Source organism: Nelumbo lutea, chromosome 3 (genome assembly GCF_056320005.1).
Source record: "Nelumbo lutea isolate HS-2025 chromosome 3, American lotus-T2T, whole genome shotgun sequence".
Taxonomy (NCBI): domain Eukaryota; kingdom Viridiplantae; phylum Streptophyta; class Magnoliopsida; order Proteales; family Nelumbonaceae; genus Nelumbo; species Nelumbo lutea.
The window spans coordinates 53,260,741-53,285,214 of record NC_142686.1 but is presented as its reverse complement, the minus strand read 5'-3'; the positions used below and the strand labels follow the sequence as shown (position 1 = coordinate 53,285,214).

Here is a 24,474-nt window from a genome sequence, read left to right as displayed (position 1 = left end):
TATTTGAGTCCGTTGAGTTATCAAAGTTGAGGTGTGAGAGTTGTGAGTTTGCCAAACATAGTAGAACTTCTTATTCTTTGAATAATAAAATGAGTAATTCTTCTTTTGATATTGTGCATACTGATGTTTGGGGGCCATATCACATCTCTTCTATGGGTGGGTACAGATATTTTCTACTGTCTGTTGATGACCATACCCGCTTTTCTTGGGTCTACCTTATGCGTTATGGGGATGAGGTTCCTGCTATGACCCAAAACTTCCATCAGATGATTCTCACTCAGTTTGGGGCCAAAATCAAATTCCTTAGATCTGATAATGCAAAGGAGTACTTTGCTAAGCCATTAACCTCTTACCTTCTTAGCCATGGAGTTATTCACCAGAGCACTTGCCCTCATACACCACAGCAGAACGGCATTACCGAAAGGAAGAATAGGCACATCTTGGAGGTGGCTAGAAGCATTATGTTTACCTCCAATGTACCTATTCGCTTCTGGGGTGATGCTATCCTCACGGTAGTATATCTCATTAATCGGGTTTCTTCCCAAGTTCTTGATATGAAAAACCCTTTTTCCCTTCTATACCCAGACGAGTAGTTGTTCATTGTTCCCCTTAAAACCTTTGGTTGTACCTGTTTCGTTCAGCTTCTCGAGCCTCATCATTCCAAGTTTGAACCTAAGGCCTCCAAATGTATTTTCCTCGGTTACGCACAAACTCAAAAGGGTAATTGCTGCTATGATCCGGTTTCAGGGAAAAGGTTTGTCTCCATGGATGTCACCTTCTTTGAGGAGACACCCTATTATCCTAGGGTTTCTCCTCAAGGAAGAGCAGTGAGAGTGCGATTTTGAGTCTCTTTCCTCAGGGGGAGCGCAGTGGGAGTGGGGTTGTTCCTTTACCTATTCCACTAGGTGATGAAGGCTGTAGTGGTGAGGGTGGTCAGAGGGATTAGGAGTTGAGAGTCTATCACAGGCGATGCAGGCAGGTTGATCCTTGTCATCGACAATTCTGGCCAGTTCCAGTTCCTTCTACAGCTCCAGATCCAGAGCCTATTGAGACACCTTCCACTGTTGCCACTTCCCCTCCTATGGATGACCTTGATCTCCCTATTGCCGTCCGCAAAGGGAAACGGCACTGCACCACATCTACAGCTCACAACATCTCACAGTTCTTATCCTATGGTCGCCTATCTCCCTCTTACCGGTCCTATCTCACTTCCATTGCCAATGTCCCTATTCCAAGAACAGTGCAAGAAGCCTTATTAGTTCCAAAATGGAAAGATGCAATGCAAGTCGAAATGGATGCCCTGTTGAAGAATAATACTTGGGCATTGGTTGACCTACCAAAAGGAAAGAAACCAGTTGGATGTAGATGGGTATTCACTATGAAGCATAATGCTGATGGCTCTATTGAAAGGTACAAAGCCCGGCTGGTCGCAAAGGGGTTCATCCAGACTTATGGTATAGACTACTTGGAGACCTTTGCCCCAGTAGCCAAAATGACCACCATTCGAGTTTTGTTATCCCTTGCAACAAATCATTCTTGGCCCTTGTTTCAGATGGATGTTAAAAATGCCTTTTCTGAATGGAGACTTACAGGAAGAGGTCTACATGCAGTTGCCTCCTGGATTCTATGATACAGAGACAGGTAAGAAGGTTTGCCGACTGAACAAGGCATTGTATGGTTTGAAGCAATCACCTAGAGTCTGGTTTGATAGGTTCATATTCGCCCTTGGAAAGTTCGGTTATGTACAGGCCCAGTCATATCATACAATGTTCATCAAGAGGGTGGAGTCCTCTCTGACACTACTTGCAGTATATGTTGATGATATTGTGGTGACAGGAAATGATAGCCATGAGATTGAGTCCCTCAAACAGCTCATTCATCAAGAGTTTGAGGTGAAAGATCTTGGTACACTACGGTATTTTTTGGGTATTGAGGTTGCTAGATCTAAATAGGGGATTTTTATCTCTCGAAGAAAATATGTTCTAGATCTGTTGGCGGAAACTGGAAAGTTGGGTGTTAAGCCTGCTGATACACCCATTTAACAGAATCACAAGATTAGTGTAGAGGGTGGGGAGCCTCTTAAAGACAAAGTTATGTTCCAACGGTTGGTTGGAAAGCTCCTATATCTCTGCCTCACTTGGCCAGATATCAGTTATGCAGTTAGTGTTGTTAGCCAATACATGCATTCCCCTAGAACTTCTCATCTCCTTGCGGCAGAGAGAATATTAGCATACTTGAAGAGATGCCCGGGTAAAGGTATACTGTTCAAGAACAATAATCACATGAAGGTGGAGGTCTATACAGATGTCGATTGGGCTGGGAGTGTTGATAACAGAAGGTCTACCTCTGGATATTGTGCCCTTGTGGGAGGTAACCTTGTCTCTTGGAGGAGTAATAAGCAGAGTGTTGTTTCCCGCTCTAGTGCTGAAGCAGAATACAGGTCAATGGCTAACGGAGTGGCTGAAATCTTATGGCTGAGATCACTACTTGAAGAGTTGGGTATTGACTATGAAAAGCCCTTATTGTTGTATTGTGATAATCAGGCAACTATTAATATAGCCCACAACCCAGTGCAGCATGACAAAACTAAACATATCGAAGTTGATCGACGTTTTGTGCGAGAGAGGGTCACATCACAAGAAGTGTGTCTCCCGTATATCACATCTAACATGCAGCTCGCAGATATCCTCACCAAGGTTGTACCAAGGAAGAAGTTAGAGAGACCTATCCAAGTTGGGAATGATAAATATCTACTCCCAACTTGAGGGGGAGTGTAGAGAACACTGATGTGGGCCCCACAGCAGTGGTCCCCACTGTGTTCGTAGGACAGCATGTGTAGGTATTTGTTTCAGTCATAGTAGTGTCAGTTGGGGTCAGTTCGCTATTTCGGTTGTTGTTTATTTCAGTTTTTATTTACTTTATTTGTCATGTAAGTACTAAGGGCAGATCTGTCCTTTCCTCTATGTACTGAACATAACCTATAAATACTAAGAGAGTGGCGGCAGCAGATGTGTTAGAATCTGTCCCTCCTTTCAAACCCTTGTGTTCTTCTATTTCTCTTCTCTCTTCCTTCTCCTCCTTACTTTTCTTCTGCTTTTCTAAACCTAAAATCTATTAGGGTTCAAGACTGATTGCAGTCTTGATCTTCTACTTAATGGAAGGTGTGCAAAGGGAAAAGGAGCTGAATATTAGAAAGTTGATTATTGAAGGATATTCAAAGCTGGTGGTAGGTTGGCTGCAAGAGGAAGATGGGTTTTGGTGCTATGTTAATGAAAGGAGATTTAAGTGGATGACACAAGATATGGAAGTAAGACTGCAGTGGGTGAAAAAAAGTGCTAATTCTTTTGCTTATGTACTGGCTAAACAAGGGGTGGGAAGAGATCAATTTTGCTTTGTTGTGAACTTAAGTAAATTTTGTGGGGAGGATTAAGAGGGCTTATCTCTCCCTTTCATTTGGTCTTTTGTAACTTTATTCATTAATAAAAAAATGGTGTTGTTATTGATAAAAAAAATTCTAAATTCCATTAACAACCTGATATGGGTTCAGGCCACATGGAGATTGCAGAGTACACTCAAGTGACCACAGCGCACTGACATCACACTCGCAACCCAGGCTTCCATACTAAAATGACAAAGGAACTGCACTAGAGAACACCCAGTCATAATTAACATAGCCTAAAAACCCTACAGCAGTCCCACTCAAGCCTCAATCACAGCAAACAGGCATCCCCGCAGTGAGACATAGTAAATCATGATCACAGCTTACTCATCAAATAAATAAATAAAATCATGGTCACAGATCAGAACACAATCGAGCTTCAGACACCATTGTTCTAAAATTTAGCGCATCAACGCAATGACCTTATGTGAACAGCAACATAATGTACCCATGCAGGTCTGCAACAACCCATTACTTGAGCGCTACAGTACAATAATATAACACACAAAAGATCCATGACGACAAACTAGAACTTTGACGTTTCAACCAAAATGTCTAAGGCATGAGAGGTTTCTAGAAGCAAGGTTGTAGCTAAAATCATGCTCATGTGCAGATCCCAAGAGGAAGGGTGGAAACCCAAACCTCGGGATCTATGCAATGACATGTAGTGAACCCCCTACTTGTGACTTCTTTGCCCCAGACCCAACCACCTAACAGATTTTCCCAATTTAGGGAAAGTTCCCTTTCTAATTGTGTGACTTTCTATTCTGTTGGAAAGCTTTCTCAGGAGATCCAAAGTCTTCCATGCAGATACATTACCTTCTCCCCATGTAAGCTCTGCTGGACTGAGTTCTCAGCCTTCCCACCACCTCCATTAAAGCCTCCTTAAAGCTCCCTGAACTCTTCCCCCCCTCTTATTCCTCCCTCTTAGGCCACCCACCATCTTTCAGGGAGACCCCTACTGTTGCCTTACCTCCCCACTCACACTGCCAAGACCTCCATAACACCTAATGGCAGCCCTGCCTTCCTAGTGAAAACAAACTTTCTGGCAAAATTTTCCCCTCCTGAAATGTGAAGACCCATTAGTTTACTTACTTGTGCCTGTGCTTCCACCACTTTATCCAAATTCAACTTTCTTCCAGCCGGTCTTGTTGATCTAAATCCTGATCATCTTTGTTGAGCAGGAGACCAAGAAGAAGAAGAAGAAAAGAAAGAAGAAGAAGAAGAAGAAGAAGAAGAAGAAGAGGAAGAAGAATAAGAGGCAGCTGAGTTAAGGCCTCAATCAAAAAACTTAGCTTCAGTCGAGTGAAGCTTTCTATTTATACTGTTCTGGCCGTACATACCAAAGTGACTACATAATTACGAAAATACCCCTGTGGATCATTCTTTCCTGTTTCTCCTCAGGGGGAGTGTAGGTATGAGGAGAAATTGGTTCAACTTCCTCCTCTGCCTACTCCTTCTCCTTCTCCCCCTTCTCCCTCTGATCCTCTTCCTTTCCGTGTTTTTTCTCGTCATCGTAAAGGCCAACCAGATTCAAGAGCTATGGAGAATCCAGAAGCCATGCTTCAAATGCCATTAAATTCCTTGGGGGAAAATCATACTCATTCAGGTAACTTGACTCCCAACCTCCCTGTTGCTAATGATCTTGACCTTCCCATTGCCCACAGGAAAGGTGTTAGGTCGTGCACCACTAAACACCCCATTTCCAATTTTGTTTCCTATGAGAACATCTCACCTTCATTTCGTGCCTTCCTTACCTCCATTGACAATATCCCTATTCCCAAGAATGTGGCAGAAGCACTCTCAGTACCAGAATGGACAAATGCCATGAAGGAAGAAATTGATGCTCTCCATAAGAATGGCACGTGGGAACTCGCCGATCTCCCTAAGGGAAAGGATCCAGTTGGATGTAAATGGGTGTTCACTGTTAAGCATGGGGCTGATGGAACCGTGGAGAGGTACAAAGCTCGTTTGGTGGCAAAGGGTTTTACTCAAGTATATGGGGTTGATTATGCAGAAACCTTTGCCCCTGGTGTTAACTGGTGTATTATATGTACTGTACACAGTCTTTGTACCCGCAGGGGTATTTTCGTAATTATGTAGTCACTTTGGTATGTACGGCCAGAACAGTATAAATAGAAAGCTTCACTCGACTGAAACTAAGTTTTTTTATTGAAGCCTTAACTCAGCTGCCTCTTATTCTTCTTCCTCTTCTCCTTCTTCTTCTTTCTTTTCTTCTTCTTCTTCTTGGTCTCCTGCTCAACAATCTTTACTCTCCACCACCTCTGACTCTTCCCAACCTGAAACAACCCTTCAACCGCAGGAACTAAATCTGCCACCTCTGAATACACGCTAACACAGCATCACTCCAAAATTTCTTTGTTCTTCAAACCACAGAGTATCTTCCAACATTTACTTGTTATGCCTTGCTCTAATTTTTGCCTTCCTCCTATACAATCTCTTATATTTATTGCAAGGACCTGCCCAAAAGAATCCTTTCAACCAAAAGAGAATTTCAGTCACACGGACCAACTGGCCAGAACCCAAACTCTTTAATTCTTTTTGAAACCAAAGAGATTCCACTGCTATCTCTAATCTCTTTTACTTGACTTCCCTCTTTTGCTTTGACATTTCTCCTTCCCAAATCTTCACCAATCTTTCCTACTACAATTTCAAAAAAGCTTTCTTGATCAACAAACTCCTCAGCTTTGGCCTGCCCAAAATTATTTCTGACAACCTCCACCTCTGATAAGATGCTAATACTTTCATCTACGGATTGTAAACCATTGGCAATCACCCCTCTTTTCATCTCAGTAATCACAGGACTTGTACTCTCTATTTTTAGACCTTCATCCTCTTTAGTCGTTTTGTTCTGTTGAACCTCATCTTTTTTTTTTTAATCAAAAACAGATTCTGTTGAACCTTATCACTTTCAATATACTCTTTTTCAAACTCCTCTGTGCTAATCCACATTGGGCAGCAGCTAGGGATGTCAATGGGTCAGGTTAAATGGTAAACCTGGCTTGACCCGACCCTAATATATTTGGCTTTAGGGTCAAGTTAGGGTTTTGATTCTTCAACCTGAGTCAAGTTCGGTTCGGGTTCAGGTTTTGGATGACCCGTCCCTCCAAGTAATGATACCCTGCATATATACGAAGTATTCTTGTAATTTTTTGACTTCTAACTCTATAGCTTTAACGTTTAAGATTTATTTACATGTTGGTTTTGATTTTCTTCTTTTTTTTTTAAATGGGATTCTTAACTTCAATTAATGGACTTTAGGTCTTCAAAACGTGTTAAAAAATACAACTGAAATGCTATGGGTCAGGTCAGGTTGGGTTGGCATCGAGTTATACCCCATAGGGTTGGGTCAGGTTCGAAAATTATGTATTTTTAAGTCGGGTTCGGGTTGAGGCAAACCCGTGCTGAACCCGACCAGTTGCATCCCTAGCAGCAGCAATGAAACAACCGAGTTTTTGCCCATAAGTTCAATCTTCTTTCAGAACCTTGAGGGTTCAGATTCGCCTTTCCACTAGACAGAACAAGAGGAAAAACTCCTCCAATTGATCTTTCAAGTGTCTTAAACTCTGAGGACGTCTTGTCCTTTGAGACATCTGCCTCCCCATTGCCCTTTGCTATCTATTGGCACATTTGGAAAGAGTGCAACAGTTGGATATTTGAACCTAAGGCATCCACAGTTGAAGCTGTGATTAGCAAAACCAAGTGGCATCTCATCCATTGGATTGGTGTCTTAAAGCCTTTTGATGGTATAAAGCTTTAGCAGTTCTGGTCTCAGTGGACCAGTAATAGGCAAGCAAGCTCTGCCATTTCTGGTTTATATCTCTAGACTCACCTTTGTACATGGTTTTGATGGATTCCCCCCTCTCTATGGTAGTACAAATTCAGAAATCAATTTATCAAAAAATTAAAAAAAAAAAGTACCTTCCATGTCCCCACTCTAGTAAAAAGAGTTCAATTACCTTTTTCCTCAACTCTGTTGAAACATATCCAACCATATAGAGTTTTTGATTTTTTTTTGGATCAATAACATAAATTTCTCATTAAGAGAAAAAAAGGAGTACAAGGAAATCAAGGGAGAGGTAAACTCTCTTAACCCTCCCCTAGGAAAACAAAAAATAAAAAACAAGATTACAATGTAGCCCAGAATATTTGTTCCCTTCCCACCCCTTGCTTAGCAAGAGTTTCTGCAAAGGAGTTGGCACTTCTCTTACCCACTGCAGCTGAATTTCCAAACCATGTGCTAGCCAGTTGAACAATCTTTTTTCATTGGCAAACTTCCATAGACCATTCTCTTCCTTTTGCAGCCACCCCATAACCAGTTTTTAGTCCCCTTCAACAATGAGCTTGCAACAGTTCAGCTCTTTAGCCGCCTTCATCCCTTCCATCACTGCCAAGATCAAAGCCTAAAGTGGGCCACCTACACCAATAGGTCCAGAAAATAAAGCAATGACTGTCCCATCTTCACCCTTAAAGGCTCCTCCAATGCCAACAGCCCTGGGATACCTTCACTGTGGCCATCAAAGTTCAGTTTGACAAATCCAGAAGCTGGTGGAGACCAAAGGGGGCTGATCTTGGTTTTTTCAGGGGCTGAATCAACCACTTCCTTCCAATTCCTTCCGATCATATCTATAGAGATTCCCAGAGATAGCACCCTCTGTACCATTCTAATAGTAACTGCTTCAATAATGGCTTATTCCTTTCCTTGTTAGAAAAATTCCTTGAGTTCTTTTTTTCCCAAATTGTCCAGCAAGTGGAAACTCTAACACATCTCCAAAGAGTCCTACCCCTCTTCTTTGGCCACCTAAAGAAGGAAGTGGCAAACAAGCTTTGTACATCTAGTGGGGTTCCACCTGCAATCAAACAAAGAGAAAAACCAAACCCAAATATCTAAAACAAAAGGGCAAGAAATTAATAAGTGACGGCAGCTTTCACCATTATCCTTACAAAGGATACACCAATTGGAAGATAAGTATGAGTTAGGTCTTTTTCTTTGAAGCAAATCACAAGTGTTACACCTTCCCAAAAAGGCTTCCCAACAAAAACCCCCCAATCCTTGGAGAAACCAGTTTACCCCAAACTTCCAAGAATGGAAAGTCTTGTCCCAAGCTATCAGAGGGCTATACTAAGGCATTGAAAAAAGCACATGAAAACATACCGAAGGAAGTCAAATTCCATATCCTGCTATCCTTCCTCCATGAGTCCAAAACCACCCCTCCCAGGATCTGAATTAAAGCTAAAACATTATGGACTTCAGGATCTTTAATACCACTTCTAAAACCCAAATCCTAATCAAACCCAGAGCATGAATTTAAGGGAACCAAAAAGGTAGACACTGGCTCATCTTTAAAAAAGGAAAGGGAATACAATGAAGGGAATTGATCTTTCAAACGCACATCCCCCACCCAATTATGCTCCCAAAATTTCATACGGTTGCCAGAACAGAGATCATACCTGATAAAAGGCAAGAAGGAAGGAAGAGTAGCATGTATAGATTTCTAGGGAGAAAAGCTCATGTAAACCCTAGCCAAAACTCCAGCACTCCAACGTCCCATCCATCAGCTATTTGCCCATACTTACAGTCGCCTTAGCCCAGAACTTATCCTTTTCCATTGGGAATCTTCAAAACCACTTCCCCAATAGAGCTCCATTCCACTTTTGAATACTCCCTATACCTGGTCCACCAACATTCTTTCCACTAGTGACCACTTCCCGCCCAACTCTATGATCTCTTTTTTCCTCCTCTAATTCCCACAAGAAATCTCTCATCAACTTTTCCAATCTTCTACTTACTCCTTCTAGGGTCCTAAAGAAAAATAGGAAAATACACAAGCAAGTTAGTTAAGGTAGACTTAATCAATGTGATCTAACTACTCAAAGACAAGTAATTTTTCTTCCATGAATCTAGCCTCTTAGTGAATCTATCCACCACTAGGTTCCAAAAGTTGTTATTTCTCGAATTATCCCCTAATGATCAAGGTTCTAAATATCGATATGCCCGATACGTCGGTAGGGGCGTATTGGGCAGTATCGGTACTTTTTTAAACTTTTTTTTCAAATCCGGTTCACGGGGCTGGTTTAAGGTTCCCCACCCCTTGAACCAGTCAGAACCCCGATACACCCTCTGTAAGGGCATATCAGGGTGCTCCGATATGATACGGATCAGCCGAGGCTAATGATAGTCTCAAGTAGCTCAGAGGCCAATCTGAAATCACACACCCCAAAAATTTCTGCCCTTTCTACCACCTCTCTCTCATCCATTTCTTTAAGATTAAGGAAAATTTTAATAAACAAAAAGAAGATTCAAGGAAAGGTGATAAGCAATCACCCAAGGGGAAAGAAACAACCAAGAAATACCCAACAAAGATGAAACAAAACCAAACAGTCCAAACCAACCCAACATGGCCAACCCCTTAAAACCAAATCCCTTACAAAAAATACATATAAATGATACAAAAAGAGGGTCGAAAACAACCCCAATCAACAAAGCACCCACACCTGTCACCCAACAAAAGACCCAAAACAAATAACCCAGCCCCTAATTGACTCCAACCAATCTTGTTAGGCCCAATCTCAAATGGAGCTCCTTTTATCCTTGCAAATACCTTTGACACTGCTATCTGTTGTTGACTTTTTCTATTCTTCTAGGTTCTGCATCTTCTAGCTATGTTTAAAGTTCCCGTAGCTTCTTTCTATTTTCCAACAGGTTTTAGGCCTACATCCAACCCCTCCACCACACAACTTTTGTCAAAGTTACCTCTTATATTTGACATATTTTCAAGGAGTTGAACCATCAATTTAAAGTTCCTTACCATCTAATCTCCTCACCCTCACAAAACAGTATAGCATCATCAGCAAATTGTAGATGGGTGACTGGTACCCCACTTCTCCCAACCCTCCAACCCCTCACCAGGTTTCTAGAATATATCCTTGTTATTAGTCTGCCCAAGACCTCAGCAATTAGAGTGAACAAGAAAGGGGAAAGGGGGTCCCCTTGTCTAATCCCTCTAACTGTAGGGAGATGGTCCACCACTGCCCCATTGAGAAGAATAAAGTAATGGAAAGTCTCTATATTGCCCCTTATCCACTTACATCACTTTGCCCCAAATCCAAAGCTCTCCATAACCTACAATAGGAAGGACTAGTCCACCAAATCATATGCCTTTTCCAAACCCAACTTACACACCACTCCTTTTCTCCCATTCCTTATCAAGTCCTCCACACTCTCATTGACAATTAAAATCTGATCAGTTATTTGCCTATAACTTACAAAGGCACTTTGATTATCAACCCTAATCCTTCTCGATAGCACCTTAGCAATAATTTTATATAGGCTATTTAACAAGTTGATAGCCCTGAACTCCTTGGGGTGATTTGCACCATCCTTCTTTAGAACCGAAGCTATAGAAGTTGAGTTCAGCCCTGGGTTTATCACATCCCTATCAAAGAATTCATTAAAAACCTTCTGGATATCTTGTTTTAAAATGTCCCAACAGTCTTGAACTCTTGATAAAAGGCCGACCCATCTGGTCCTAGTGCTTTAGTTCTATCAATAAAGATTATTGCTTCCTTTATTTCCTTCAAATCAAAGCTTCTTTCAAGCCAAACTTTAAGATCCTCAGGTACCTTTGGCCAATCCAACCTTCCAGCCATAATCTTCCATTTAGGGGTCTCCTATAAATAGATTTGAAGTGATCCACAAATTCCCTTGCTGTCTCGGACTTTTGGGTGAGTGTTACATCATCTTATCACTAACTTGGAGATAGAGTTTTTCCTTTTTCACCCATTGGCCAAAGCATGAAAGAATTCTGTATTTCTATCCTCTCCTTCACCCATTTATGTCTGGATTTCTGCATCCAGCTAACCTTCTCCTTAAACAACAGATCCTCCAAACTGCTTCCTTAATAACCATCTTTCCTCTTTATCCCTTTCCTCAAAGGTCCCTTCACTTTCCTTAGTATCCAATTCCTCAATTTTACCAATCACTTACTATTTTCTCTGGATTTTCCTCCCATATCTTGTATGTTTCTCTTGTAATGTGTTTATTGATTAGTTTCACAGGATGGTGGTGGCTGTATGAACCCACTTCAAAGACCCACCATTAGCTGTTCACAATCCAGTCAATATTCAAGATTTTATTAATATAGAAAGAGAACATATTATAAAGTTACAAAGGTGGTTAGCCTCGGCTAACCCTATTCTTAGATTTATATCACCCCTTGAGGGTGCCTCAATACATCTGATCTCTCATAGCGCCTAGCTTAGCCAAGCCATCTGCTAGACCATTTGCAGACCAAGGTATCCACTTTACACTTATTCCCAGATCACAAGATCTGTGAACTCCCTAAGAGTCAATCTGTTTTCTCGTTTTTATTTTTTTTATAAGTAATATATTTCATTAAAAATAGAGTCAGTCTGTATCACAGTCCCTCTTGGTTCATGTTTAGCCACCCAATGTTGATTCTCCTTCAACAACCAGGTTTCTCAAATTCAGCATTTTAGCCCATCTTAATGCATAAATTACAGTAGCAGGCAAGATAGATATTATTATTTCTACTTGATTGATTCTCTCAGGTAATATGGAATTAATATAATCATAATTTACATCCATTTGTGGTGCTCAGAATTTGTTGTTGTTTCTAGAATGATGATAATATCAATTACAGGCCTCCATGAGAATGATCATTTCATTTTTCTTTTTTGTAGTTTTCTACCGTAAACCCAACTGAAGAGATGCTTTTGTTTTTTAATTTGACGCAATACTTTGTTAGAAGAGGTAACAGCTCGTGCCTCTTCATGGGTTTCCTGTATTGCCTTAATTTCTGGATTAATAAATTATTTTCATTCATCAAAAAAAATATGAGACTTTATTTAATATGAAATTTTGTTCTGTTTTGTAATCTTCCATAGTTGTTCTAATATGCTACATTTTCTTTGTTTATATAGAGTTTCTTCGATTTTATCTTAAATAACAAACTCCAGGCATGTTCAGCTAGGTAGCTCTATCATCCTTTTTGAACATGCAATGAACGTCCCGTGTGACTGGTTGACTTGAAAAATAGAAAATATAAGAAACAAAAGAATAAGGTAAATCAACAAAGATTTCTTTTGCATCAAGTATTGAAGAAAATAAAAGATAAACTGGGCACTCACACTGCATATCTTACTCATCTTAGAAGACCATTTCTCCATGAACTCCCTAGCCTCATTAACAGCCACATCCATTTCTTCACATTCTTTGAGTAAATGTTCATTCATTGGTACCTTGTGGTCAACAACTTCATCAAGAACAGGTTTTAAAAGTTTCAATAAGCCCACCATATATCTGTAATCCTTCTGTATGGGTACAGATTTCACTGTCTGGCAGGCTGCTAGATGAATAAATCGGTAAAAGCTGTTAACCAGACATCTTATAGATCTTGTGTCCATGAGACCTGTCTTATGAAAAGGAAAAAGATATCAGGATTCAGGAATAGCATAAAGATATCCAAACTATGCTGTTAGTTCAAGAAAATTGAGTCAACCTCTCTGATATACCTTGATAATAACTAGTTTAACAGACTGTAGCAGTGAGAATTTAAAAGCATATTTGCAGTTATCAATCAGTACTCTGCTCAGTATGTAGACTACGTATCATGCCAAAGTAGCATCTTGAAGCATGTGCCTTCATTTTTCATTTTGTTGGGATTGTTCACCTTCTGGCTATGTAAGTTAACAGAAGAAGGAAAAACAATCCTACTGGTCAGATGGTACAATAAAAACATAATTATATAAGTGGTAAATGGTGATCAAACTGAGAAACAGGTTCCTACTTTAAATCTTAATTTTAAGTGACTTTCATTTTAAAGTATCTTTCCATACTCTAAATGACTTCTCATTTTAAAGTGAACATATCTTTTACTTTAAATTAATGACTTTTCATTTCAAAATTAGCAACCCTTCATTTGTAACCTTTCTTTACTAAATATCTTTTAATTTAAACTAGGTAACCTTCCAGTGGTGCCTTTTCTTTGTTTAGTCTCTGTTCTCACAAAGTGCCATTGGGTCTATATATACCTATGGACAAGTGGAACTCAAGACACACACACACACAAAAAAAAAAAAAAAAAGAAAAAGAAAAAAACAATCTTCTCTACAATTGTATTCTGCGTTTTTCATTCTCATACATGTCATTAACTCAGTTAGTGCAGTTCATGAAACCTAGTATTTCAGGTGCACGGTTACTGTGAGACATCAAGGATATTAAATCCTAGGGCAGTTCCCTAGGTTCTATATCCATCTTTTCATAATAATAATCCATAATTTTCATAAGACAAGTATAAATTTCATGTTTAAGTCTAGAAAATCAACATTTTAAGAGAAGAAAAAGAACAAAGGAAAGAAAATTCAAAAGAAAAATACAGGGGCTGAACCCCTACTTTTGTTATGGGAAAAGAAGAAAAGAAATGATGAAATTTTAAGTTCTTCCCTTGCTTATGGGTTCAGGTTTTGAAATTTTTGAGGGTTCAATCAAGGATCAAAATTTTGATACAATACGCCCCGTACCGGGTATATTGTATTGTATCTTTGGGGTCAAAATAAAAAACGGAGGGAGTATCATTATAAGTACCGATACACCTCTGCCATACACCTCTGCCAATACACATAGGTGTATCGATACTTTGAACCATGGGTTCAATACAGCAGTTAGCAATCTTTGTGTTGATTAAACCCTAACAAATAAGAAAATAATAAAAAGAAATTAGTATATAAACACATAAAATAAATAGTCTAGTTTAATAATGTCTTATAATTATAATGTCAAAAAATTAAAAATATAAAAGTATTTTATAACAAAGTGCACAAAACTACTTGGAGACTGGGCGAGGCGCGCCTCCAAGGATGCCTTGTCGCCTAGGCGCCGCCTTGACAACTATGACCCCTACATGCCTATATGCACCAAATTTGATCCAAAGGAAGCGATATTCTGATAAAGACAGTGCCCTTGACACACCTCAACCAATAAGTCCATTTCCTCTTTCTTGTTTTTACTTTCCTAACCTTGTTTGTTAGTTTGTAGTATCCTATTATTCTTCCTACAAAAGTGTGCAGTATAATTGCCTCTGTAAGAAAATATATTACTTAAGATCATTTAATAAGCAAAGAAACTAAAGAGTTTTAATGGATATAAGCAACTCAGTTAATGAATAAAAATATCTAATATCATAGTAAGAAAAATAAAAAATAAAAAATAAATCTTCTATAGATAACATTTATTTATTTATGCCATTTAATACATCACTAGAAAATGATAAATCAGGATTTTTTAAACAAATCATATAGTTGGGATAAGGATTTGCAAGTTCAGTACTATCATCTTTGTCAATTGAAAATCCATGGAATTTGCAAGGCATCATTATAACTACTCCTAACTCTTGAAAGTGTTTTACATCATTTTGGGTATCTTGAAACTGTTCAAATAATTTTTTACAAAGTCAGAAACCCAACTTTAATCATACTGTTAGTTGTAGTGCAGAATCCATGTTAAAGAAAAAACTAAACAGAAACAAAGAAAGAAAGAAGAAACTTTTGTTGTTTCTCATGGAACAATTTTTCATTATAGATGAATCATGACCTCCTGAAGAGAAGCAAGATACCCGGCTGGGCTAAGGACCTTAACATAAAATAAGATGAACGAAAGAAAGCGTAAGTCTCTAATGTCACAACTGCTTGAAATTGAGAAATCAAAGAAAAGAAAAGAAAAGAAAAACAAATTGATCATACTTCACTCATTCATTTCCATTATTGATTACTTTTCTAAAGAAGTAATTTTACAACACAATCATGACAAGGAACAAGAATCAGGTAGCAACACTGACAACCTTCACACATGTTTGTTAACAAACGATGATAAGTAAAAAATAAATAAATAAATAAATAAAGAAGTTAAAGGTGGGAGAAAAAAAAAAAAAAACTTTAACCTCAGCTTAAGATGAACGACCAGGTTCAAGGAAAAGTAGGTCAAGTCCGACTCAAAGCTCTTCTACATGAAATTGCACTTGACAAAACAAACCCCAGTTCAGGATTTCTGGATAACTGGCATGAAACCGTTAGTTCAGATTGCAACCCCCCGTATCAAGACGATATTTCGAATAAGACTCCAAAGTTCCAAAGCTCAGCTTTTACAATTATAGGATTGAAATTACTTGCAAATGAAAGCTTCTTTGCATGAAGTCTCTCAAAAGAAGAAAAGCCCATCAATTGTTTGAAAAATGCATTGAGCTAAGACCTAAATCGTTTTGCAAAATCACCTAAACAAATGTGTTCAAATTCTAAGCTCCCCTCCTTCCGACCCAAAATAAGCCTCGAAATCAATGCAGGAACCAGGCAGTCAGGCAATGCATGTCAGCTTCCGAACTTGAAATCAAGCAGGCAAAGAATGCCCAACTGATCTCTTAACGAAATTATCATAAATTCAAAAACAAAAGAATCATACGTGTCCCGATACAAAGAGAATAAGCAGCCGTACCTCTGTTGCTGTGGCTTAAGCTTGTTGATGGACAAACAGAACAACCCAAACCCAGTAGTCGGCAAGCCCAAAACGGTGCATTTTTTACTTTTCCTCTCCCAGAACCCTCACTGCGATCTTCTCATGCCTTGCTTTCCTCGGTCCTTGCAGGGTCTCCATGACAGAAAGAGAGAGTTACAGGCAAAAGAACGAAAAAAATACAGAGAAGAAAAAGAAAAAAAAAAAAAGAGAGAAAAATAAAAGAATTTGGTGGGACCTTTTCTTAATTGCAGATATGTTTGGCTTTTCCTGGTGAAATAAATAAAAGAAAAAAGCGAAGACGGGAGAAGAGAAGAAAGTATGAAACCAATATCAAGACGATCCGAGCGTACAGGGTCTGGTGACTGCTCTGGCTGTTTTCACAGTGACGGAATGATGACGGAGAAGATTACAGAGCATGACACTGTGACGGAATAACAAACGGAACATAACGGAGCAAATGAGAGCTGTCTTCGTCCCTATCTATTTTTCAGTTTTTACCGAGAGGCGAAAGCGTGGGCCCGGGGACTAAGACGCGTAACACTGTCTAGGGGCCACAATTTGCCAAGTGTCAAACACACGTTGAGAGCTACACGCAGTGGATCCCACCCAGAATTAACTGAATCAACAACCAGCCTAAGGTGGTGGCGTTGGATGACGGACGACGCTGAATTGACCTTTGGTCTCTAAGAATTTTGCTTTTTCTCTGAGGCTAGACGGTGAGATCAACATATCTCTGACTTTTTTAGAAAAAATAAGCTTCAAATTATTAGAGGTGGACTCTTCGCCAAATGGACAATTTGACTGATTTGGATAATTTTGTCTAAGGATGTCAACGGATCGGGTTTTCTATGGTTTTACATTATTCGAATCTGACTCATGACCGCTCCGACCCGAACCTAATTTCAGATTGGATGAATGGTATCGGATGGAATCCAAGTTATCCAACCCAATCCGCCCCATAAATAGTGCAATGTCATCGTGTCCGGTTTAGTAATGAGTTTACCTTAACCCAAAACCCGGTTATCTTACCCTAACCTAATAGGGTCGAACCACTTAACCCGACCTACTAATATCCCTAATTTTGCCATTGATTTTTATGATAAAATAACTATAAAATACAAATTCAGAGTATCTCTAATTCTTTTTCATTTTTAGAACTGCAAAAAACTGTACAAATTTATTTTTTGACAATTCACATTTTATAAATTATTTCCGGAACTTAAAAAAATCGGGTGATGTTGGTTTGGGGTGTAGGTTTTCTAATGGACGGGATCTATCAAATTACCATCCTTGAATTTAACACGTGGCAAGTTAGAGATCATAATTAATACATAGTCATGTATCATATGATGATGTGATTAAGCTGGGCTCTTTGTGTGAGCTGCTCTTAGACCCTCCCTTTGAGAGTGGCCTAAGAGCCTGTTTACAAGGGCGTCTGCGTTGACTTAGCCACTGAGTTTCATTAAAAGTTGATTTTGCAGGTGTATGAGCTGCTCTTTCTAGGCTTTTACTAAATATAAATATGGCTTCAACTTTCAAGGGGCTGCATGAATAGCCCTTAAGCCTTAAGTTTTGGTTTGGTTGAGATCCTTTCGAGAAGCTTCAAGGGAAAACTGCTTTTTGGGCTGAAGGACAACTGTTCAGTAGGGACCATCTCACAAAGCTAAAAGCCGCCATTGGAAAGCCCTTCTAAATGGCTTATGGCTCTGTGAGGTGGTTTCCGCATAAATAACCTATAAGACATGTCTGGTTAAAAAATCGGAAAAGCCAAATATGCCATCATTCGGCCAAAAAAATTGGTCTTTGTTCATTTGAAGCTTTTTTATTTTTAATTTCACTTTAGTACTCTGAATTGGTCGGGGTTAGTGTCAAGTTAGTACCTGAACTTTTAAATGTGTCATTGTAGTATTTAAACTTTCAAAAAGTGTCAAGTTGGTCCATGCTATTAATCAACCGTCAAATGTCAATTATCTCTTGAAAATATCAAAACTACCCTTCAAAAAAAGACATAGTTCATTGTCTTTTACTTTGAAACTGAATGAATTGAGGTATTTGAGATTCTAGACTAATGAGGTCATTGTCTTTTTTCTTTAGATCTGAAACACATTATTGTCTAATTATTTATTTGCTTTAAGTTATTGTTTCCCTCTATCATACTTTCTTTTTCTTTAAAGATAACAGGTTTAGTCTCAAGGTAGAAATCAATGAATGGTATCTTCTTTTGAAGGGTAGTTTTGATATTTTCAATAAATAACTGACGACTGATTAATAATAGGAGCCAACTTGACACTTTTTGAAGGTTTAGGTACTACAATGACACATTTAAAAGTTTGGGTACTAACTTAACACTACCCCCAAAGTTCAAGGTACTAAAGTGGAATTTTCAAAATGATTCAGTAAAAATAATTTAATCAAATTCAGCCCCCCCAAACAGGGCCTTAATTTGTTTAACTAAACAAGCCTTAGCGTAGTCCAGATCTAATAGGCACAAAAGTGTAAGCACGTTTAATTTAATGAGCACTTAAGTACTTACTAGACAATTTTAAACTTTTTATTATGTATCTAATGAAAGAGGCTTGTCCAAAGAGTTGCCTAAATATGGCTATCTATATTTTCTTTTTATCAAACATTGCTGATAGATTTTCTTAAAGCTGCATTTGGATGCAAATGGAGTGTAAATCCTGGTTCAAGGTAAATTTGCACTCTGGTTCACTTTTGTCCGTATTTGGCAATATTACATTTTTGATAAAAACAAAGTATATGCTTTATTGGAATTCGTGTTTGCACCCATTACAGCTAAAAGTATGTTTGGTAAGAAAGTAAATTTGTTAATCCAAAACCATCCAAACTTTGCAATTTATATGAACCGTTTCACACTCTACATATTTGCATTCACACATATTTGCATCTTTTCCAAACACAACCTAAAAGAGCCAAACCTCTCGAAACCAAGAAGTTGCCATATAAAAGCCCTACAAAAGAGATGGAATCTCCGGAAAGCAAAAAGCATATACAAGGCAAAAAAGACAGAAAAAAAACAATTTAACTTTATTTTAGGCTCAGTTTGGAAGGAATATAAATATGTACAAATACGTATTTGCACTGTATATATTTGTATTTGTACTTCTTCCAAATTGAGCCTTGTATTTTGTATATGGAGTGCAAAACTTTGTACTTTGTATATATATATATATAGAGACATATTTGTATTATTATTCTTTCCAAATTGAGCTTAAGTCCTTCACAAAAAAATGGATCTTTCATAAAGCCTTTTCTAATGGCTTCTCTAAGTCTATTCAACCAAAGGGACTCAATCAAAGTTTCAGCCGTCCCAAACGGCCCGTACTAAAATTGGGTTAATCAGCTAAGAAGGAAGATGGTTTATCAGAGTACTGATTCAGACCAAAGCCATATTCGATGTGCTATAAAACCCTAAATTCAATATTGACAAGCACAATACCATTGAATTTAAATCTGACTTGAACCGCCTGTCTCAAAATTAAACCACTGTGGTCCCTCTTCTGGTTTGTTGGATCTCAATGGAAGTTTCTCTTCCTCTAGGGTTTGTCTGACGCTTACTTCTTTCTCATTCAAGAGTCTTTCTTTTTGTGTAATTAATGAACTTGTATTAACTTCAACGAGAATACAATATTAATTAATTGACACCCAGTTATTAAAAGCCCAAGACTTATAAATCTGTTTCCTGCCTAGATTATCACAACATATGTTTATGACAGTAGTTAAAACTTTGTATATTTATTTTCTTTGTACGTGTTGTTCAGTTCTGTGACTCTGTCCTAAGTTTCACTTATTTTTTATTTAACGTGTTGGATAACTTAGATTATATATTTATATAAACCAAATCCCGAAACAATGAATCAAATAGAATAGTGATATCTGAATTTTATATAGAATCAGTTTTGAATGCACTCGTCTAGAAAATTGAGGGTATCTTTGTACTTAACAAACCCCACAAATTAGAAAGTGATTTTATCAAGGCCCTTTCTTCGCTGGAATAGGGGTTTGGAATTGAAATTGGAATTGGAATGGACTATTCTGATTCTATTTGTTGGTTGGGTGGAATTAGAATCCTATTCCCATTTCTGCTGGAATGGCCATTTTCTTTTTGCCTCTCCCTTGGGAATGAAATCCAATTCTTGCTAAATCTAATTCTCATTCCTATTCCTGTCAAGAATCAAACAGATTATGAGAGTGGACCATTCCAATTCCAATTTCAGAAGATTTTGATTTCAATTCTAATTCCAATTCCAACTGCGAACCAAACAGACCCTCAGTGTTTGGTGACAAGTTTTGTATTATAAACCAAATTCTTCCGCTTCTAACCACTAGAAAGTCACAGGAAGAAACTTTGTCCCTTCATCCCCCCAATATGTCACTAAGGCTCAATTTGGGTTGTCAAATACATATGGGACCTAGAAAGTTCATCAATTCACTAGTTCAACCATCCAGTCAATTCACAATTAGGGGTGCAACTAAGGTTAGCCCCATTTTACACTGCTTCATGTTAGGCCCATTCAAACTTTGATAAAAGTTCAACCTCAATCTCGCCAAGTTGCACCCTTATTCGCAATTTGACAACATTGGTTGATGGTGTCTAATGTCATATCTATAATATATAATAATATCAATACTCTTTGTGGAGCATGCCCCACTCGCACATTTCTCCTATACATTTGGAACCTCTCTCATACTTGTCATGAGGAGATGTTCTAGATGGACGAGGGAATGAAATGTGCATATGAGGCACATGTGGGACTCATTTTGTGGATAGCCCATCCGAATTGTACAAGGCTGATACTTATATCTTTACCTTTTTTTACCTTCCACATTCACATATACTCTTATATTAGTAAATGTTAACACAAAAAAGAACAGATAATTACGGTGAAGAGTTGTTTCTTGTATCACGCACAAATAGAAAATTATTTCTGACCAAGGAAAAAAAAGCATTTGCGACTTAACTTTTACCTATTCTTTTTCACCTCCTACATATCCTCTACGGTCTTATACTTTATAGGGCTCCATGAGCAGCCCCTTCCCATACCACTACATATCCTCTACAGTCTTATACCCTCTTTCTCTTGTCGCTATTACAACTAATATAAATTAAACATGACAGATCCAAAGATTTCTGAAACCTATCCACTCAATTCTTCTTTAGAGAGAGTGGGGTCAATCTTCACATTTAATTTTAGTTGTGATTGGCAAACCAAACCCCATTTGGTTATTTGTTTGTTAGCTGTTTATAATTTTAATGGATGAGTGACTTGTTGCTTTGTTTTTAGTCAATGAGCTGTTAAAGGAGACAATCCTTCTTAATGACAATAATAACCCAATATGCCATTTATTCGTCTAGTATCTCATCTTCTATTTTAAAACAAAATAAAAAATAACTGAAGTGAAGGGATGAGAGATCTATTATATGGATGGCCGAACCCTCTAAGAAGGTTGGGAGAATTTTCAAAAATTTCCCTCTCTCCCATTTAAGAATCACATTCCTTATTTTAGAAAACTGCATTTTCAGGGATCACTCTTGAAACAAATTAGAGCAGATCTAAAACCAAAAGGGAGGAGATGGATATATCTGATATGGAGTAATAGTAACTCCCAAAGAAGGTATTCACGCCCAAGGAGAAAACCAAAATCTGCTCCCACTGAAGACGATACGGTGTGAGGTGAAGCAGAATCAATAAAATGGCTCTTCAGCAAAAACCGAATTCTTCAGCAAGAATGCAGTAAAGGGCTGGTGAAAACAAATTCAGATTGCCTCTTCTAGCAAGAAGCAATAGCAAGACCGTTTCTTGACCACTCCCACAGGTAGAGATCAAACTGGCTAGGGGCGGCAAGAACAGGAAGAGAGGTTCTTGTATTTGGATCTGAACTCTCTTTGTCTTCTCTCTTAATTCAATAGACTGCGAATATTTTTGGAGGTCCGCCCTACTCTCCTATTTATAACCTTAAAGAGAGGTTCTCCTAATCCAAATCTTATATTTGGATCTGAACTCTCTTTAAGAGGTAAGAATAATCCCTTATCTTATCTACAGATAAACATTAGCCTCCTAATCAAATTAGGAGTTTCCTGATCCAAATCTTTATTTGGATCTAGACTCTTTGAGTGGATAGGGATAATCCCTTATCCTATCAGTTGATCCAAATCCCAAAACCGCCCCTTATTTAATTAATCTTATTAAGCAAGTTTGAATGGGCTTTAGGCCCATTAAGTCTATGTGCTCACTTAACCTCTTAACATGCTGCCTAGTTGGCTATCATTATATGGTGTGGGACCCAAACATTGATCTACACATCAGCCACATGGGTTCAGCCCAGCCTTTGTTACAAGGCCTAGCTGAATCCACTGTAGGAGACAGTGAACCCTTGAGTCTATCGCCATGGGCTCTTAATGGGCCCAACATTTACACTAAATGGTCATTGGGTCCAGCCACCTTATGAAAATCCAAGGACTATAGGCAGATGCAAGATTATTCCATTGGAATATTACCCTCAATGGTCTTATACTTAACATCTCAGCCCATAATGATCAAACACTGCACGACAAGAGAGAACCTCTCCCTCGACTGCAAGGTAGAGTGCTACACTCTCTACTCACATGGATCCTGGGAATTAAAACATTTTGCAAATATTTTGAAACTACATATATATATAGTTAAAACAAATTTCAACGATTGAAATCAACTGCCGGTAGTTTAGGTTTCCATCAGAGAGAGTGCATTCCCGATCATTCACTTTGTCTGGCAAAGGGGCTGATATTGTCACTCTGATCACCCACTCAGATGAATTCTTGGACTGTCCCAACATACCCAGGTTTTGACTCCCTCTAAGAATCTCACTGGTTGACATATCAAAGACAATCCAATCCGACACCTAATGCAGTATCATAATCGAGTCTAGGGGTCAAGTGTAACATTCTAGTTTTGCCCATCTATCTCCAAGGCCTAGGGCAATACTGGAATTTTGGTCTGGTTCATGGTTTCAAGAAAACTCACATTGCATGTACCTCAGGTCTCACCCTGGCAGCTGAGACAAGCCACCCCAGCCAACTTGACAGTACATCAGTGTTAGCCTTGATAAGATAAATCTCCCTAGATCTATCCAACGACTGTGAAGATTTTAAACTAACACGAGTTTCATTAAGTGTCAAGTTTAAGAGTATTACACAGAAACACACCACAATGGCATAAATCAATTATGTACTTTATTCATTTACAATAAATGTCAAAAAGGTACATCAATCTGATTGGTGCTAAGGGCATAACTGTCTAACATGAAATTGCTAAACTAAAAGACTTATTATTTTATTTTTAGTAAATAAAATAATTAAATAATAAAATATTCACAATCTCCTTAAAAGTCTATTTCCAAAAATACTAAACAAAAAGTATCTCAGTTCAGCCACTTCAGCTGTTATCAGAGGGCCCCTTGATTGATGAAGTGTAAATTCTTCAACTTCAGCCATAACCAAACGACCCCTTAATTCACGGAGGCAATCGCAGTGTTTTCTTTTTATTAACGTAGGGCTGGGGAGAAGCTGGCTCATTGCTTGGACTTGAATTAACAAATTTGGTTGAACTTTGGACACTGTTGGCGATTGGATGCATTCAGGACAAGGGGGGTATACATCAATGCCAGTCCAAGCCTCCAAAGGCGTCTCTGTCTCCAAAAAGAACAAACAAAGTATCCAGTGTAGCGTTGGGGGTCCATAAGTCCATCCATAAGATTTTCTTGACAAAGAATCAGCCTGCTTTTGGATTATATATCCATATACGCGACTATGTCTATGTGAGTGTGAGATCATCAACGCTGGTTAAAACTGTCAAGTAAATGCTTAGAAGGTTAAAATTTTGGGTAAATTACATTTTAGTATCGTGTAGGGGTGGATACGAATCAAGTGTTTTGCGAGTTATTCGACCTCGGTTTGTGAAAAGTTTAAATGTTAGTTTTAAATCGAGTTTCAAGTCAAATACGAGCCCAATATATATGATTGTGTTCGAGCTTATAAAGACTCATGAGTACGTGTGTGTGTATATAGTAATAATTAATTTTTATAATTATTACTTTTTATTTTATAGGAAGTTTGGCTTACATTAGAGCTTGAGCCGAGTCAAATTCAAGCTCAAGTCTAATAGCTTTTAGGTGAGTCAAGCCAAATTCGAGCTTAAGTCTCATAGTTTTTAGGTAAGCTAACTCAAATAGCTAAATATTCGGCTCGACTCGGCTCAAACCCACCCCTTATATCCTGTAATTTGGGGGTGATCTCACTTGGGTATCTGAACCTAAAAAGTGCCACTGTAGTACCTAATCTTTTGAAAAAAGCCACTTTAGTTAACACCATTAAAAGACATTATAGTGAGAAAATTACCAAACCATCATTTGTTGCTAGGGGTGGTCAAGAGTCGAGCTTTTCATGAGCTGTTTCAGCTCGACTCATCTCGGTCTGAACCTGAGCCTA

The 24,474-nt window shown here is 38.5% G+C and overlaps 1 protein-coding gene across 5 annotated transcripts in view; it reads right to left on the bottom strand.

The window, feature by feature from the left end:
* LOC148865001 (U-box domain-containing protein 3-like) overlaps positions 1-16,641 on the bottom strand; it is a 50,692-nt gene extending 34,051 nt beyond the window's left edge. Inside the window, exons 1-3 of one of the 5 annotated variants that reach the window (XM_088977550.1) lie at positions 16,222-16,641; positions 15,966-16,118; positions 12,611-12,891 (exon numbers count right to left, since the gene is read on the bottom strand). In XM_088977550.1, coding sequence (XP_088833676.1) covers positions 12,611-12,886 — 276 coding nt within the window. In that variant the 5' untranslated portion in view covers positions 12,887-12,891; positions 15,966-16,118; positions 16,222-16,641. Of the gene's footprint in view, positions 1-12,610; positions 12,896-12,994; positions 13,160-15,965; positions 16,190-16,221 lie in introns of those variants that run through there. The other 4 variants (XM_088977553.1, XM_088977552.1, XM_088977554.1 and 1 more) reach the window with 4 other exon arrangements.
* Positions 16,642-24,474: the final 7,833 nt, after the last annotated feature.